Source organism: Hakea prostrata, chromosome 9 (genome assembly GCF_041222555.1).
Source record: "Hakea prostrata isolate BN-2017 chromosome 9, UWA_Hpros_2, whole genome shotgun sequence".
Taxonomy (NCBI): Eukaryota; Viridiplantae; Streptophyta; class Magnoliopsida; order Proteales; family Proteaceae; genus Hakea; species Hakea prostrata.
In genome coordinates, this window is record NC_142608.1 from 59653678 (window position 1) to 59669810 (window position 16133).

General features: G+C 37.0%; 2 protein-coding genes across 2 annotated transcripts; both read left to right on the forward strand.

Annotated features, from left to right (window-relative positions):
- Positions 1-1773: 1773 nt before the first annotated feature.
- On the forward strand, positions 1774-13909 carry LOC149005859 (alpha 1,4-glycosyltransferase family protein). The gene is made up of 5 exons (XM_089168543.1): positions 1774-3623; positions 4791-4940; positions 7857-7991; positions 11454-11648; positions 12848-13909. The coding sequence occupies exons 1-5, from the start codon at positions 2155-2157 to the stop codon at positions 13032-13034; spliced, it is 2136 nt and encodes a 711-aa protein (XP_089024669.1). The 5' UTR covers positions 1774-2154; the 3' UTR covers positions 13035-13909.
- A 496-nt stretch (positions 13910-14405) lies between these two features.
- On the forward strand, positions 14406-15332 carry LOC149005860 (LOB domain-containing protein 23-like). The gene is made up of 2 exons (XM_089169213.1): positions 14406-14561; positions 15003-15332. The coding sequence occupies exons 1-2, from the start codon at positions 14406-14408 to the stop codon at positions 15330-15332; spliced, it is 486 nt and encodes a 161-aa protein (XP_089025339.1).
- Positions 15333-16133: the final 801 nt, after the last annotated feature.

The window sequence follows — 16133 nt, forward strand, 5'->3', positions numbered from 1 at the left end:
TTTGATACTCTTCGTAGATTATTTAGTCTCCTTTTTAAGTTGGGTTTCTACTTTCTATTACTATGTAAGGAAGTTTTCCCCCTTTACATTGGTGATGAAATACAGTTCAAAGGGAGAATAGAATGAATATGAGATGAGTGAAGTGAAAGTCAGCAGGTTGCTGCATCACCCTTCATGAGTTTGTTGGTGTGATATTTCCTTGTTCTCTTCCTGGTTCTTCTCATTTCTTTCTTCCCCTGTTTCTTATTCTTAACCAGTTCTTTCATCTGTTGCAGCAATGGAAGCTTGACTAGACTAATTTTTTTATTTTCACAGCAGAACATCTCTGTTGTTCTTAATCGATTGCTGCCCTCAAGCCACCTCTATTTTCCCTACTAACAACTATTTTTGACCTTTTTCCCTACTAGCTTGAAGTCAAGGCATCAAAACAGCCTCTCTACAAAATTTCTGGGGTAAAGCTGCATGGAAAAATTGCCCTCCCGATGTAAACTGTTTCCAGGGGCAGCATAAGGCCGAAGGTTTCTTTGCGCAGACCCTATGGCCCCTAATCATACCGGGGATGTTCTTGTTATTTTGACAATATTTGTAAATTGGATTGGCTCAAGTCTGGGGTGACAATTGCTTTTTGTTTATTCAGTTCAGAGGAAAGATTTCTTGATGGACATGCAGGTCGCCGGTGGCGATTCCCTGTAAGCTTTATTCTTTGGTTGTATACTCAATGGATATAGTCTTATTATTGGTCAGAAACTATGGTTACAGTTCTCTGAAAATGAGAAATCTTGATGAAAAGGTGGAACATGATGATTTTGGGAGACGGATATGTGAATTAGAGACCACCTAGAGATACAGTAAAACACTTGGGAATCGGTCAAGAGAAATCTGAGATTGGTCTCTAGAGATACAGTAAAACACTTGTGAATTGGTCCAGAGAAATCTGAGATTGGTCTCTAGAGATACAGTAAAATACTTGGGAATCGGTCATTCTGAGATTGTCACTGCAAAAAAAAAAAAAAAAAAAAAAAAAAGAAATCTGAGATTGTTTTTTTGAGAGATCTCAAGGCTTCAAGAGTTGGAGGATGAGCAATTGTTGTTGCAAAATGCAAAGATCATCAAGCTACAACAGTGAGGCTTGCAAACTGGTACAAAGGCAGAATCAATATGGTATTGTATGCTATTTACATATCTAAGTCACGAGTACCGCTTACTTTGTGGTGTGTTTTCGCCCCTTAAGGCGCTTGTGACGGTGGATGCGTTTTTTTGCATTGTTTGAGTTTATCTGCAGTTGTACGCATAACTTTATTTTTAAGGTTCTATTGGATTTTACCCATATCTTAGCCTGGAAGATCCTGTTTATTTCATGTTTGATTCCTCTCCTTGGTTGGAATGTTCCTGTTCAAATCTTGTGTTTCATGCATCTACCTTTTTGTTTTTCTTTTAGTAGTGTATCTTTTATGTTATGTTTATTTACTCTTGTTCAGAGTTCACTGAATGAAGTCCTCTCTTCTAACCCAAAAAAGAAAAGAAAAAAGCCCTAGTCATCGATTGAGGTGTAACAAGTCAATTTCATGCCTCGAAGAACATTGAGTTGGGATCCACTACTCGACAAGGTACTGCCAACCTTTTCTTACATTTTCCACCACATACTAAAAATAGAAGAGGAGGTTTTTCCACTTCTAAGTTATAACAAAATGAATTGAAGGTGAGACTTCCTGGATGCTGCCTCCAAATATGTGAAGAATAGGTGTGAAGGGAACATAGACTTCCACCCTAATGAGTCGATCCGGACGCAAGAACACGAGCTCGGATCACCTTCCTGGCAAAACAAAATGTTCCTTGACGCTTTCCCACCAACCAGTAGTGGTGGTTCCTGTTTATAAATATCGATCGATAAAATAGTAAACACATATTGTTCTGTGCCTCTCGCGAGGTGATCCGGACTCCAAGAACATCAAGATCATTTCATGTAGATTTTGTTGGCTAACTAACTACAATGTGGCTGGATCATTTGGTGCACCGTTGGGTCCGGTTCGCCCAAAGAATTTTATTTATTGTGAAGACAGCTTTCCACTGAGATGGCAATCACGGTCCAAATTCAGTTTTCCGAAAACGTTTAACGGAATTACCTAATCGTCTTATTCTTTGATTCACCGGAAAATGTTCAGAACTCTCCGTAATCGTCGGCGACCTCGTTATGGACCTCAACTCTGTGCCGTCGCCGCTGCACTGCTTCTCCTACTCTCAGTTTCCATTCTCTACAGTCGTCTCGGCTTCGATCGAGGAGCTCAAGCTCAGCCATTCTCTTCTTCAAGACTAGCCGATCCGGATCTCAAATTCTCCCAACATTCATCCAACGATATCGACGATGTCGTTGCCAATCCATTGCTGCAAGATGTCGATAACGATGGTTCTAATAAGAACGACGATGATCGCATAGATGAGCTTGATGTTGTAGACGAGGATGATAAATCTAGGGTTTCAACTGAAGAGGAGATTCTCACTGGAGTTGACTTTGAAGAGGAATCGGAATCTGAAGGACTTGAAGTGGAGAAGAATAAGCTATCAGGATTTGTGTGGGATCATGTTCTTGGAGTTAGAAGACGAGCTTTTGATAAGCGTTCCATTGATGACCATTGGGAGGATTATTCGAGTTCTGATTTCAATCAGAATACAGAGGATCGGAGTAAGATCGCTTTTGCATCCGATGACCAGCCTGTGGATGAGGACGTAAGGAGGAAGTTGCAGGAGATTAAGGGGATCGAGGATGCTTTGTTGTTGAAGACGAGTTCGAGGGTCTCACCCTTAAGAGAAGGTTGGGGGACTTGGTTTGATACGAAAGGTGACTTCTTGAGGCGTGATAGGATGTTTAAGTCTAATTTGGAGGTTTTGAATCCTTTGAATTATCCTCTTTTGCAAGATCCAGATGGGATTGGCTCTACTGTTTTAACTAGAGGTGATAAATTAATGCAAAAGGCGTTGTGGAATGAACTTAAGAAAGTGCCTTTTCCTGTGAAGAAGCCATTAGGAACTACACAAAGTAAAGATGGTGGTGAAGCTGCCACTAAGAAGGGGAAGATTGTGAATTTGGGAAATAGGGGATTAGGGGAAGATAATACAAGAAGTGAAAATGAGATTAAAAGGGCTGAACGTAGATCTTTACATGACACTTCCGGAAAAAGCGCTGATGCTAATAACAATGTGAATCCTTCAAACTCTTCAAAATTAACTAAAACTGCTGATGACAGGAGTTTTCCTGATGGGAAAAGCAGAGACGAAGTTATGGATTCAACTAGGGGCAAGCAGGATCATCAGGGAGATTCTAACAGTCTGGCTTCTGAAAAGATTAAAACCAAGTATTTAGGTCATATTTATGCTGATGGCAAGAGATGGGGCTACTATCCTGGCTTGAATTCTTCTTTAAGCTTCTCTGATTTTGTTGATGAGTTTTTTAGACAAGGAAAATGTTCTTTAAGAGTTTTTATGGTGTGGAATTCTCCACCTTGGATGTATAGTGTCCGGCACCAGCGAGGTCTTGAAAGTCTTCTACACCATCATCCAGATGCCTGTGTTTTAGTGTTTTCTGAGACGATTGAACTTGATTTCTTTAGGGACTTTGTCAAGGATGGGTATGCTCTCGAAACATATTCCCCTATATACATATTAAAACAAATTTTGTTTTCAATTTATTGTCTATGGCTTTGATGTTAGTTCTACAAATTCTCTCTAGAAATGGACTAAATGTCACATTTACTGAATTAAATTAAATATGGTGAAGAAGGCTTGGTGTGAGAACGTCAGAGAACTATAGAACAGAATAGCTTTAGTGTCTCTATAAATCTAACAGTTAGTAAGCCAATTTAGTCATTATGCACTGGTAATATAGAATGCTGATTATGCCAATCAGAGTGGGTTATAATTCACTCATGATTTTACGTTTGGAACAGTAGCATAATGATGAAGTTAACTTTTTATACTTTGAAACAGTTATATTTCTCCATATTCTTTTGGGATGGTCTTTCACTTTGGGCTTAACAAACTACTAGTTCATTCGAAAAAACATACCCCTGCTTTGGGGGGGGGGGCGGGGTTGGGGTTAAGGAGGAAGGGAGGGATGGTAAATTAGCTATATGGACAATTTTCCTTGAATGTTTTGAGAGATTGTTTTCCCAAATTTTCCAGCTGTTCTATGGTTGCAGGTTTTTCTTTCTTCCTTTCTTTCTTGATCATTTATCAAAATGTGCTGTTGAGTGGTACTTGAAGCTAAGCCAATGAAATCAGGTAATTTTACATGAGAAGTCAGTAGGTTTATGTAAGAAAACAGATTGTCATTTTGTGGATCAGCCTAACCCAGCCATTTTTTTATCTTCTATTAAATCATTCTCATGTTTCACCTTAGGCAACCCAGGCATCTTTTGCTAATTGATCTACTCAGTGACTCTCCATCTGCATTATCTGCTGTCAAGCTAGGATGTTTGGCTGGGCACCAGGCAAAGGATAAGATTAGGGTGGGTTACTAAAGTTACACTAGTAATGGTGTAGGGGACGAAAGAGATTGTAATGATTGGATGTCAGCATTTAATCTAAGAATTATAGTTATTTGAAATTCCTAGTTTCTTTTTCTATAACAAAAATGAAAATTGTTGACTTTTTTAGTTTGTATAATTTGATGAATTTTACTTAGCTTTGAAATATGGAATATGGACAGCTTAAGAGTTTTGCATTCAAAGCCTCTGAAATGGTTATGAGGAAAGAATTCTTCTATGGTTGAAAACCGCTTCGTTCTCTTTTTCCAGCTACAAGATTGCCGTGGCTATGCCAAATTTGGACGAACTGTTGGAGAATACCCCCACCCATGAATTTGCATCAGTATGGTTTAAGTGGAGAAAGACAAAATTTTATTCTACCCACTATAGTGAGCTTGTCCGACTTGCTGCTCTTTACAAGTAAGTATACCTAATCATGTCTTAATGTTGTTTTGCGTTTTCTACATCTGGAAAGGGAGAGTGCCCTTCTTCATTGCATGATTGTTTGGAAGAAATTGTGTTTTTAGTATTTCTTTCTGATAAAATGTCAAGTAACATCTGTATAGGGAGTGTGGTTAGGTGTTATTGTAATATCATACTCTTTTCTCACTGTAGAAACAATTTAATCAGAAAAGGTCACTTTGTGGAAGAGTTTTGTTTACATTGTATGATGATAATAGATATCCCTTCCCAGATGAACTATAGTACAGCTCTGGAGCCTCTTTTGTTATCTTACTGGAGTACTTGGGACAACTCTTATTCAGTGAAGACACGAATACCATGAAATTGATATATTTTGGCAGAAATGTAGGATACGGTGATAGCTGACATTAGAAGTTCTATTGATTGCGTATCACAGGACAATTTCATAAAGTGTATTTGGTAGCTGGAAGCTTTTCTCAGTGGATCTTTGCCTAATAGTATGCAATTCCACTCCTATTGTCTTAAATGCTTGAGTATAGGGATTTTGTGAATGACACCTCTGTAGGTGCTTCAGTTGTCACCTTTGAACTGTCCTTTGACTTATATGGTTTTTAAGACAGGTCTATAAAACAGTTCTTAAATAACATCATCATCAAAAAGTTGTCATCGTCATGCAGATTTTTCAAGCATGGATATGACATGAAACCATTAGCCTCATCGTAGGAAAAATTGTATACCATACCAAAAGGGAAAATTGTTAGGTTACAAATTATTTGAAACCCCTAATAAGAAACCATACTCATATGACCATGTAAATTATGCATTTGTAGGCTGTATGTATGTATGGTAACTAGACGAGTGAAAAAAGAGTTGTTGTTTCTGGATAATATAAAATGTGTAGTCGTGCAATATTGATTACAATCCTGATTTACGATGGAAAAGAATCACTGGCTCAACACTTTGTCAGGTTAAAGTCTTGGTAACAGCATCTCTGAAAACAAGAGTAAGGCTTCGTACATTTGACCTTGTTCACTGGGATGACCTTAGGAATCCATCCATGGATCTTATGTTTGTTTTGTGTTTCTATTTCCTCTGTCATTCGCCAGACTGGAGAAAAGCTACTAACATAATCATAAGGATGATCAATCTTGATGGATTTTTAATCCAGGTTAAGTCTGTAAATTTAGATTAGGCCTGATTGGCATGGAAAGAGGTTCTTCAATCAGTTTAGGCTCTTGGGTATCAATGATCTCTCAGCAATGCATGCGTTGATCGAATAGGGCTGCAGCTTCAAGGATCTCTACTGCTAGAGTGGGATTCAAGGCCCAAAACCAGGTTTAGGTTAGGCTGTATAGGTGGTTGTTTCCCAATTAGTTTCAAATAATTGTGCTCTAATTCCTTGGCTGGAGCTCGGTTTGTTTGATGGGATATTGATGGTTAAAAATTGAAGGATATTTTGGGTGTGTAGGATACTTTAGCCCATCTCATGGGAGGTTGATACATTCCTTGATATGGTGTAGATTTGAGATGGGATGAAAACTCAGGGGAATGGGATAAAACTTGAAAGGAATTTGTATTTTGTTCCTTAAAATGGTCTTCTTAAGTTTCAATGATTTTGGATGGGTGGTGTGGGAGATATTGAGTTTCTGGATTTTGGAGGGAAATAGAGTGAAATATCAAGAATGGGCTGGTCCAGGGTTTGTTTGGTCCGATGGGGCTCAAATTGGGATGGATGGTCTCTTGGGTTGAGGAATGAGGTTCCTTCGGTTGTCAGATCTAACGGTTGGATTGGCATATACGTGACCTTGAATTTTGGGTTACTAGTAAAGCCTGGAAATTCTAGAAAATCCCCCCCCCCCCCCCCCAAAAAAAAAAAAAAAAAAAAAAAGAGAGGAAGAAGGAAAGAGATGTGGGAAGGGACGGGAATTGATGAGGGGTATTAATAGTACCTGGTTTAGACCTGAGTTCCTGAATGGAGCGTGGATAAAGCAGGAATGTTGCTGTTGATGATGGTTGAAGGCTGTCTCCTACACCCACTGTAGAGGATCTGAGGTGGACTTCACTTGGAACCTTGTTAGGGTTGATTCTTCAAACTTATTGACACCTGCTGCTACAACTTGAATCCTCAAACTAATTGACTGATTCAATACTAAAAAAGTAAAAAAAAAAAAACAAATAGTGCTCGAATGAGAAGTTTTATTACTCAATAATCAGAACTTCCTCTCCGCATTGAGTGTAGGGGTTTATTTACACATGCTAGGGGCAGCGTTTCCTACTTGGACTTGGATTCCCAGCCCAATACTACTAGAACAATACAACTACTATGTCTTGCAGTCTGACCTTTACAAGGACTGATCCAAAACTCCTATTTAAACATGATTTCTAATAGAAGAGTATTACATGCCAGATATACCCCTCACACAGACAGTATTTACAATTCTTCCTCTGACCTGAGTAGGTTTAATGAAAGGAATTAAAATTGAAACTGACCATCTAAAACTGGAAACAAAGCAATTGGGCAGCAACCCTAGGTGGCTCCCTTGGCCCTTCATTTGGTCTTGGAGTGGAGGGCTTGGATACTGCATCACTCAATTTCCACTTGTGCTTTTGGAAACTTTTTCATTCAATTTCAAGTACTACCTTCTTTTTTCTTATCTTAACATAACTAGAGCTTTGAATTACCTCGTCAAAGATGGCATCTGTTTGCAAATTTGGAAAAGAACAGTTGATCAATTATGTTATTATTTTTTCCCATTGTTTCATTTATCTGGTGAAGATGATTTATGATCTTATTGTATTTAGCAATGTGGTAAGAAGCAGATTTGATTGACTGCATTTGATTTTAAAATGTTATACTTTTGAGTCCTTCTATTCATATCTAGCTTGAATCTTATTTTTTTTTTCTGCTTCCAGGTATGGAGGACTCTATCTTGATTCTGATGTTTTGGTGTTGAACCTGTTGTCATCACTTAATAATTCTGTAGGCTTGGAGGATCAAGTGACTGAAAGCTCTTTAAATGGTGCTATAATGGCATTCAGGAAGTTCAGGTACATTGCCGTCCTATTACCGAGCAGATTATTTTTTGTTGCTTGTGGTCTCTTCTTTTTCAGGAGACCAGAGGAACAATGTCGATTATATTTTGGAAGCTCATAGTAATGAATGTATTGTGTTTCTGATTCAATTTCAAGGCCATCTATTTAGTTCCTTTTTGCAATTGGAATGTTTCGTAGTTGACTTAAATCAAGATTTTTACCGGTTTAAGTATACAGAGGAGTCATTATTCCTTTATTACATATGAGCCCCATTCAATAGTTGGGTGTAAGTTCAAGAATTTTTACTGCATTTCTTATCTTATATGGGGTTGCAAATGGAAGTTGAGGGAAACTGATGGTACTCGGTTTTTGTTCATAATATAATTTGATAATGCCAAGAGAATAGTTGAAAAGATCATTTCCGTCAATACCCTCTAGAGTTAGTTTTTGGTGCACCAAAATGAGAATGTTTGTGATAAATTAGTAAATATAAAATAAGAATGACAAATTCTGAAATCAGTGCTAATTTACAAGTAGCTTTATTATATGAACTGTTGCAAGAAAGTCTCATTTGAGGTGAATGGATATTCAATGGAGACTTTTCATGCGTAGTATGGATGGGTAGTTTATTTGGATTAAAAGAGAAAAAACAGCCGGGGTAGGCCTACAAGTCTAGAACAATACTAGGAGAAGTGGTGAAGAAAGAAATGTAGCTTGGACTGGTATGTAACACTTGTTGGAGAAAAAGGATATGTGTGTCCAACCTGATTGGTTGGGATAAGGGTGCATTGAGTTGAAAACAACTCATGTCAAAAGGTAACTTTAGAATAATTGGTCTTCTATTTAGTTAATGCCCTTTTAATCTTGAAGTGTGGGAGAAAGTTGTATGACTTGTAAATAACATATAGTATCTTTTCATAGAATAGAATTTTGACTGTGTTCTAGTTTTATTGATTAGTGGTATTATGGTGGCCATTAAGGATAGATAACGATGGAAGAGTTATTGTTTGTCATGTTAATTGACTGTGTGCTATGAATTCCACATGTGACAGCAGGACAAAACCATCCCTCTTCTTTTGTCTTCTTTTTTTTTTTTTTTTCTAGGGTGGGGGTTGAAAAGGGAGAAAACTCCCCCCCCCGGGATGCCCCTGGGAAGGTTTGTTTAATGCTTGCATCTGGAGTCTCTCTTAGTAGCTTTTAGTTGACCCTGTGAAAATACTGTATAACTAGGGTATATATTTGTGATATAGAATATAAATATCTGTTGCTCATTTGTTCCATAAATTAAATTAGCTAAAATTTTCTTGTATGCCTTTTGGGGAAGAATATCCTTAACAGAGCACTGAGGATTTTGTGTGTAAGAAAGTCATGTGGCATGTCTGCCCTTTAAGATTTCTTGAGAATGGTCTATGTGAAAATTTTAGATACTGAGAGCCAATGCTGTTGAAGATATAGTTGACAGGAAGAGTTTAAGGTGCGACTACCTTGGCAGCGAATGGCAATACTAGCAGCCTGTCCTCCCAACCCCAAGCCCATCCCCCCTCAATCCCACCAAATTTTTATTTTTTTTACTTATAATCAACAATTCAATATGTAGTACATAAATATAGAATCCTATTTGCAGTAGGTTTTTGACATGAAATATAGAAATAGCTCAAACACTAACATAGAGAGCAACCCATTCACCCAATAAAAGAACTTAGAGACCAGGTCCTGAACAGACTAATACTGCAAGGCACCAAATCTTTTTGGAGGACTGAATCTTCCTATCAAGTTACAACTCATTGTACCGCCATAATACATATAATTAGAAGTCTGAATGGGCCAAGTGTCAAATTTCAGTGCAAATTCAGTTGCTAACATTCCCGTCTAATGCAACCATTCAGTGCATCCTGTAGGAACTCTAATTTATCAATGGTTGCAGCTTTTGCCAAGTGACAAACTCTATTTGGCTGAAACTTAACATGTTAGCAGGGGAGCACCTTGGATTCTTTCTGCCCCACAAATTTGAGCTATCTGACCAGATCTGCTTGATGAGGAGAGTCCTTAATGTCCATGTAAGAAAACCAGGTCCATAATGTTATATACTCTCCATCCCACGAATACTGCCTGTTTAGAGTTATATTATTTCTCTGTTTGTTTTTCCCCTTTAGGGTAGCTGGTCTCAAATTGTTTTTCCACTTTTATGGGTTTTTTTTTGGCATGTCCAAAATACCCTTTGTTATGCATTCTGTAGAACTTGAAAGGTATGATTGCGTGAATGAACAGTAAAAAACAGTTATGTACATAATTGGAAGCCTTGAATGGATGTAGTTGGTAATTGGTGGTTGGATGATATAATCCTTAAAAATTGAGGTTTGTTAAAAAGAGTGTCATTATGAGTTGGGTAGAGTCAATTATATAAAGTCATGCAGAAGGTGGCCCTGTACCACCATGCTTTGGTTACCAGTCCCTAAACATTTAACATTGTTGATTGTTAATTGCCATTGAAGAGATTTCCTAGACCATTTTTACTCCAAGCTCCTAACAGATTAGATGATCTCTTTGGATGGCTTACTGTTTCTAAGTGCAATCTCCATTCTCACCCCTCGAAAACCCCAACCCCCACACAAAACAGGAAAAACCTCCTTGTGTGAAAGTAGGCATCCTACTTGGTACAGCACACAACTATATATACCTCTATCATATGAAGACAAATGTAAGAGTTACTATAATACTAGCCATGCTTAATATTTTTCATCAGTAAGTCACATCTATATTTCTATTTTCAGGCAAAAGATTCCTGGCTATGACCCTACATGTAACACACTGACCTTATTTTAGGTGATAATGGATTATCTCATTTTTATAGTACTTATTTTTGTAGTACTTATTAATGCTGGCTCTTTGTTCTTTTTTTTTTTTTGGGGGGGGGGGGGGATATATGTCTGTGTTTCCTGTAGCTTTTCATTCTTTGATTTGCCGAGTATCAACGAATAGAGAAAGTCTCTTTTGTTTGTCATTGTGCTAACTTTAACAAATTGCAAAATTGGATTCAAATGTTTTTCATTTCCCCATATCCCACTATTTAATTTCTTTTTAGATCATCCTTAATTTCCTGAGTGCCCACTGTTCTGAGACATTCTACTGAAATTACATGAAGCTTCCAGAATTCCCTGGTGTGAAATATCCACCTCACTCATGAGAACTTCAAAATTATAAACGTAGAACTTACTGCGTTGTCTGTATGGTATATATCAGCAACAATGGATCATTAGTTTCCATAAACAGGCTTCATTGATTTTTCAAGTAGTCTTCAGATTTTGAAAATGCATCTGGGAGCGGGTTAGATTTGAGATCTTCCTTGACCCTTGTCCTCCCCTCCGCATATGGTTGGTTATCTGTTGAAATTATTGCCTTCACCTGTGCTTTTTGACTGGATTTATTCTGTTATAGTTTTTGTGTCATTTTCTATGCTGACCTGAATTTTATATACAGTCCTTTCCTGATGGAGTGCTTGAAAGAATTTTATTCCACATATGATGCTACACAATTGCGATGGAATGGGGCTAATCTGTTGTCAAGAGTAGGAGAAAGGTTTCTCACAAATGGGAATAATTTGGATGAACAGCCAGAGCTGAGAGTGCAACGATCTTTTCTTCTGTTCCCCATAAGCCAGCAGAATATTGCAAGGTACTTTCTACTTCTACTGAAATCCTCTCTCTCTCTTTCTATATATATGTGTGTGTGTGTGTGTGTGTGTTGACTGGTGAGTCTATCTCTCCATTAAGATTCAGCCCTACCTGGTCTGTCATGCTTCTGATTTACATTCCTAATCATTGATTTTGCATGTTTTCATTTCTTCTTCGTTCACTTGTTACCCAGACCAATGGATTGTACCTTTTATTATTGTTCCATACTGTGGGAAAAACATGTGTACATTAGATTGTTACTTTTCTGTTCAAATAAATTCCTCTGCTATTGATGATGGTCTCTGGCTGTCTTTGTATCTGTATGTGACACAAAAATCTGTGAAGTTCTGGGAAGTGTGTTTCTTTCTTCTAGCATAAACAATTTTATATGTTGATGCCAGGTAATTGGTGTCACTCCAACTATGAACTTGATCTCTGCTGTCCAATCCATTTTCAGGATTTATTATTCTGATCAGTGTCCATAAACCATGTTTTAATTGCATGGTAATTTCCATCCTAATTCTTTCCCCATCTTTTAGAGTAAAATTGTGTGTTAAAATAAAATAATACATCCTTCTAAGCAATTAGAGGTTGACATGGGGCACCAAAAAGCTACTGATAGAGCTCTGGGAATTGGATCTCCTTCCTGCATGGCTTACTGCTTGTATTGAATCGACCTGTGAGTTTGAATCTTTATGGACAGTTTGGGTGGACATGAAAGCGATGTGTTTGACATAGAGGCTCTTGTTTAGTTTTTCTCCCGAGCCCTAAATAGATTCTGACATGATTTGTTCCTCTCAAATGTTATTGTTTTGGATTTCCAATCAAAGCGGTCTATCTTGGCTCAGTTTCTGGTCTGACCAATCTATTTTTGGGGAATTTAATTTCCAAGAAGATACCTGATTTTCCAGAATTATCTGTTAACTGTTTGTTGATTTGTATGAGAGAATAATTGTATGATCAACAATGTAGCTGTCTATTGTTTTTACTTCTTAGTTATTTTATGGGATAATTACGTTAGCAGCTTTGCAATTCAGGTAGGATACTTAGGGTTAGTTTTGGTTAATTTTAAATTGTTAAGCATCCTAATATAGTTGTCTAGTTCCCCGTCATATGCTTCTCTATTCTCCTCTTCTCGTCCTTTTAATTCATTTTTCGTCTCTCCCTCATTGCCTTTTTTTTGTTTTGATTTGAGAACAGATACTTTGTTGCTCCGGCTGATGGGGCTGAAAAATCTCAACAAGATATTCTTTTTACAAGGATCCTGGATGAGTCACTCACATTTCATCTGTGGAACAGTATTACATCTGCTCTTATTCCGGAGCCTGATAGCCTTGTAGCAAGGCTTCTTAATCACTATTGCCTCCGTTGTCTTGATGTGTTATGAGTTTGTTAGAAGACATCAATTTCCCCCCCCCCTTCAGCAAGCTCAATAACATCGATGTTGGACTTCGTGTTCCAGAACTGATTTATCTAACGGAAGATCCCCATCTTTCAACATCCAATATGTTCTGTGGATTAGAAAGGAATCAACCAAGAGATCTTTTGGGTAATGTGATTTGGGACCTGACTTGGGAATATGAAGACAACATTATTCAGTGTACAACTATTATGTGTTGTAAATCGTTACATCGTAGACCAGGTGTTTACCACCTCGAAATTATACTGATGATACAAGATGGAAGCTGGTGAGTCAATGCAGCTTTGGTGTTTACTCCTGAGATGTGGAGATTGGTCAATGAGCCCTGCGCACGTTGTATTCCTACACTAAGCGGTCTTGGTTGCACAAGGATCTGGTCTGCTTGGTCAACACTCCCCATGTTAGGGTTTCCGATGCATTGTTAGAGGATCAGCACTTATTGCAGGAATTTTGTAAGAGTACTGTAATACTGGTGCAGTTTACAAACTTCTCTTTTGTGGAATTTCAGCTTCCTTACATTAAATCAAAATGTATTAGATAACAAATAGGGTTTGTCTCTTTCTTTCTAATTTTTTTTTTTTAAATGATTTCCTTCAAAATTCAAGGTGTTTGCCTAACCACATGTTAAATTTCACATTGTGGAAGAAGGTTATTAGCTCTCGATGCTGAAAACTATTGTTTGGTAATTTTTTCTTGATTCTATTTTGGCTGAAGATGCAACAATGATTTCTCTGTGGCTTGTGTGGTAAAATATCTGGGTATCCACTTGACCTCTTAAACTGCACTTTAAATAGATAAATAAAATAATACTAAATTCAGGCAGTGTGCGGCATTTCCCCAATTACAAGGCTATTTAAGATTTTTCAAATTTGAAATAAAGTTATAAATCTCAGCAGAGGATTTTCTTCCCCTAAAAAAGAAAAAAAAAAGAAAAAAGAAAAAAGTTGTTTTAGAGCTCCCTTTGATATAAAAGAGACGAATGTGAGAGAAAGGAAGTCCCTTACATGTTTTGGTAGTTTGGTTTCTAGTTACCATTCAAGAAATCTGTCATTCCCATATCTAAACTTACCTTTTATCCTCAAAAATTGTTTTAGATTTCTAGCTGTTGTGACCTTTCCAATCATAACTCTAAAGCACCCACCTAAGTTTTTAAATTTATAGCCGTTATTGCCTTCCATTTTGAGACTATATGCAGCTCCCATAGCAAACCATGGAGGCTGATGATGTTCTTTGTATATTTGAATAAATAAGAAACAAATCTATTACAAAATCTCACAGTAAGATTTGGCCTACAGAGACTAAATCCATCTCTAGATTTTCCAAAAAATCTTCCAAGAAATGTCTCATTCCACTCGCTGTTCAGCTTGCAAATCTCTAAGAAGAAGGTGCCCTCAAGATTGCATTCTGGCTCCTTATTTCCCTTCAAATGATCCTCAAAGATTTGCTTCTGTTCATAAAGTCTTTGGTGCCAGCAATGTCACTAAGATTTTACAGGTAAATCTTTACATATTTCCCCCCTATACCTATAGGCACTGAATCTTCTATCAATTGAATTTAACAAGTAGAAACCCATCTAAATCGTTTCACCTTCAATTTTCTTCTTTTTCCTTCCAAAACATTAGTAATATAACAGATTAGTTATCAGTGAATATATTTTTTTATCTCAATTCTAATCGTATTTCTCTCTGGAGAAGTTTGTGCTCCTTTTTACGTCGCTTCACCATACATTAAGGGTGGGTCCACCTCTAAGTGCGGATAAATTAATCAGAGGTGGAATTCCAATAGACCACACTTAGCCTCTCCTCTTAATATATGTGAGGGAAGCAAGACCTCTACTGTGACCGATAGAGCATCTATAACTCTCTCTATCAAGATATTTTTTTATTCAAGTTAACAAGAAGTAAGTCTTAATGCTTCATTGTTCTTGTGGAACAGCGATTACCAGTTCATCAACGAGCAGAAGCAGCAGATTGCATGTCATTTGAAGCAACTTCAAGGATTCAAGATCCAGTTTATGGTTGTGTTGGGATTATATCTAAATTACAGCAAGAGATACTTACAACTCAACGTGAACTTGCATTGACACAAGCTCAACTTTCCTTCCACCATGCACAGCAAGAAGCCCAACAAGAGAAACCAATTGTTCGATCTCTAGTTAAGGTAGATGGACCACATGTACCATCGTGGTTCAGTCCGAACCAGCAAGATTTGTTTCATTTGGATCAACCCTTACTAGATTTTCATCAGCCACCTGGCTTTCTCTAGTTATTTTCCACTTTGGCGATTGTTTAAATTATTCACATATATTCGAAAGTAATGTTCATTGACCTGTGGTGCATTGTCAATTTAAAATTCGAACCAAATTATATTGTTTGATTTTAGTTTTAAAAAATAAAATCTAATTCGATTAGGTATGATTTCAGTTTCATTTTTTCAAAGAAAAAAGGAAAAAAAAAAAAAAAAAAAAAAAAAAAAAAAAAAAAAGAAGAAGAAAAAGAATAAGGGTTTAGTTGAATGAATATATACATATATTTTGATAAACTGGTTGAATATAATTAATTATTGAAGAAAGAGTACCTATATAGTGATTTAGGTTACCGGCTAATCCTCAAATGAAGATCCTCTCAAGATCAACCCTTTGAATTTATTTTCTAAACAAAGGAATGATGTTTAAAAAGACACTTATAAATAACTAAACTCACCCCAAAAGTCAATTGTATAATTATGATTTAATTTATTTTTTTGATAATAGATTTTATTAGTTTAGTTTACAACAATATTACACAACAAAACTAAAGAAACAACTTTTGCAAATCAGGCTCATCCCCTCCTCCTTCGATTCTGTTTATGCAAAAGCGTTGGCACTGGATTCACCTTTTTATTTCTTTTGTGCTTTAAAGAAACACTTCAATTGGATTGATTTCAGTGTTTAAGAAGTTACATGATTATTTGGTGATTCGAAGAATACGTTTGAACCAACTAAAATGAACTGGCACAACTTGAAAGGGAGAAGCTAGTTAGATTAAGAAAAATAAAGTAATTTAGGTATTTAAAACTATGAAAAGA

Excerpts from the sequence above, each read along its gene's own strand:
- LOC149005859 (XM_089168543.1), top strand. The coding sequence starts at position 2,155 with ATGTTCAGAACTCTCCGTAATCGTCGGCGACCTCGTTATGGACCTCAA. Across the intron at positions 7,992-11,453 it reads ATGGCATTCAGGAAGTTCAG|TCCTTTCCTGATGGAGTGCT; the intron begins GTACATTGCCGT and ends TTTTATATACAG. Across the intron at positions 11,649-12,847 it reads AGCCAGCAGAATATTGCAAG|ATACTTTGTTGCTCCGGCTG; the intron begins GTACTTTCTACT and ends ATTTGAGAACAG.
- LOC149005860 (XM_089169213.1), top strand. The coding sequence starts at position 14,406 with ATGTCTCATTCCACTCGCTGTTCAGCTTGCAAATCTCTAAGAAGAAGG. Across the intron at positions 14,562-15,002 it reads ATGTCACTAAGATTTTACAG|CGATTACCAGTTCATCAACG; the intron begins GTAAATCTTTAC and ends CTTGTGGAACAG.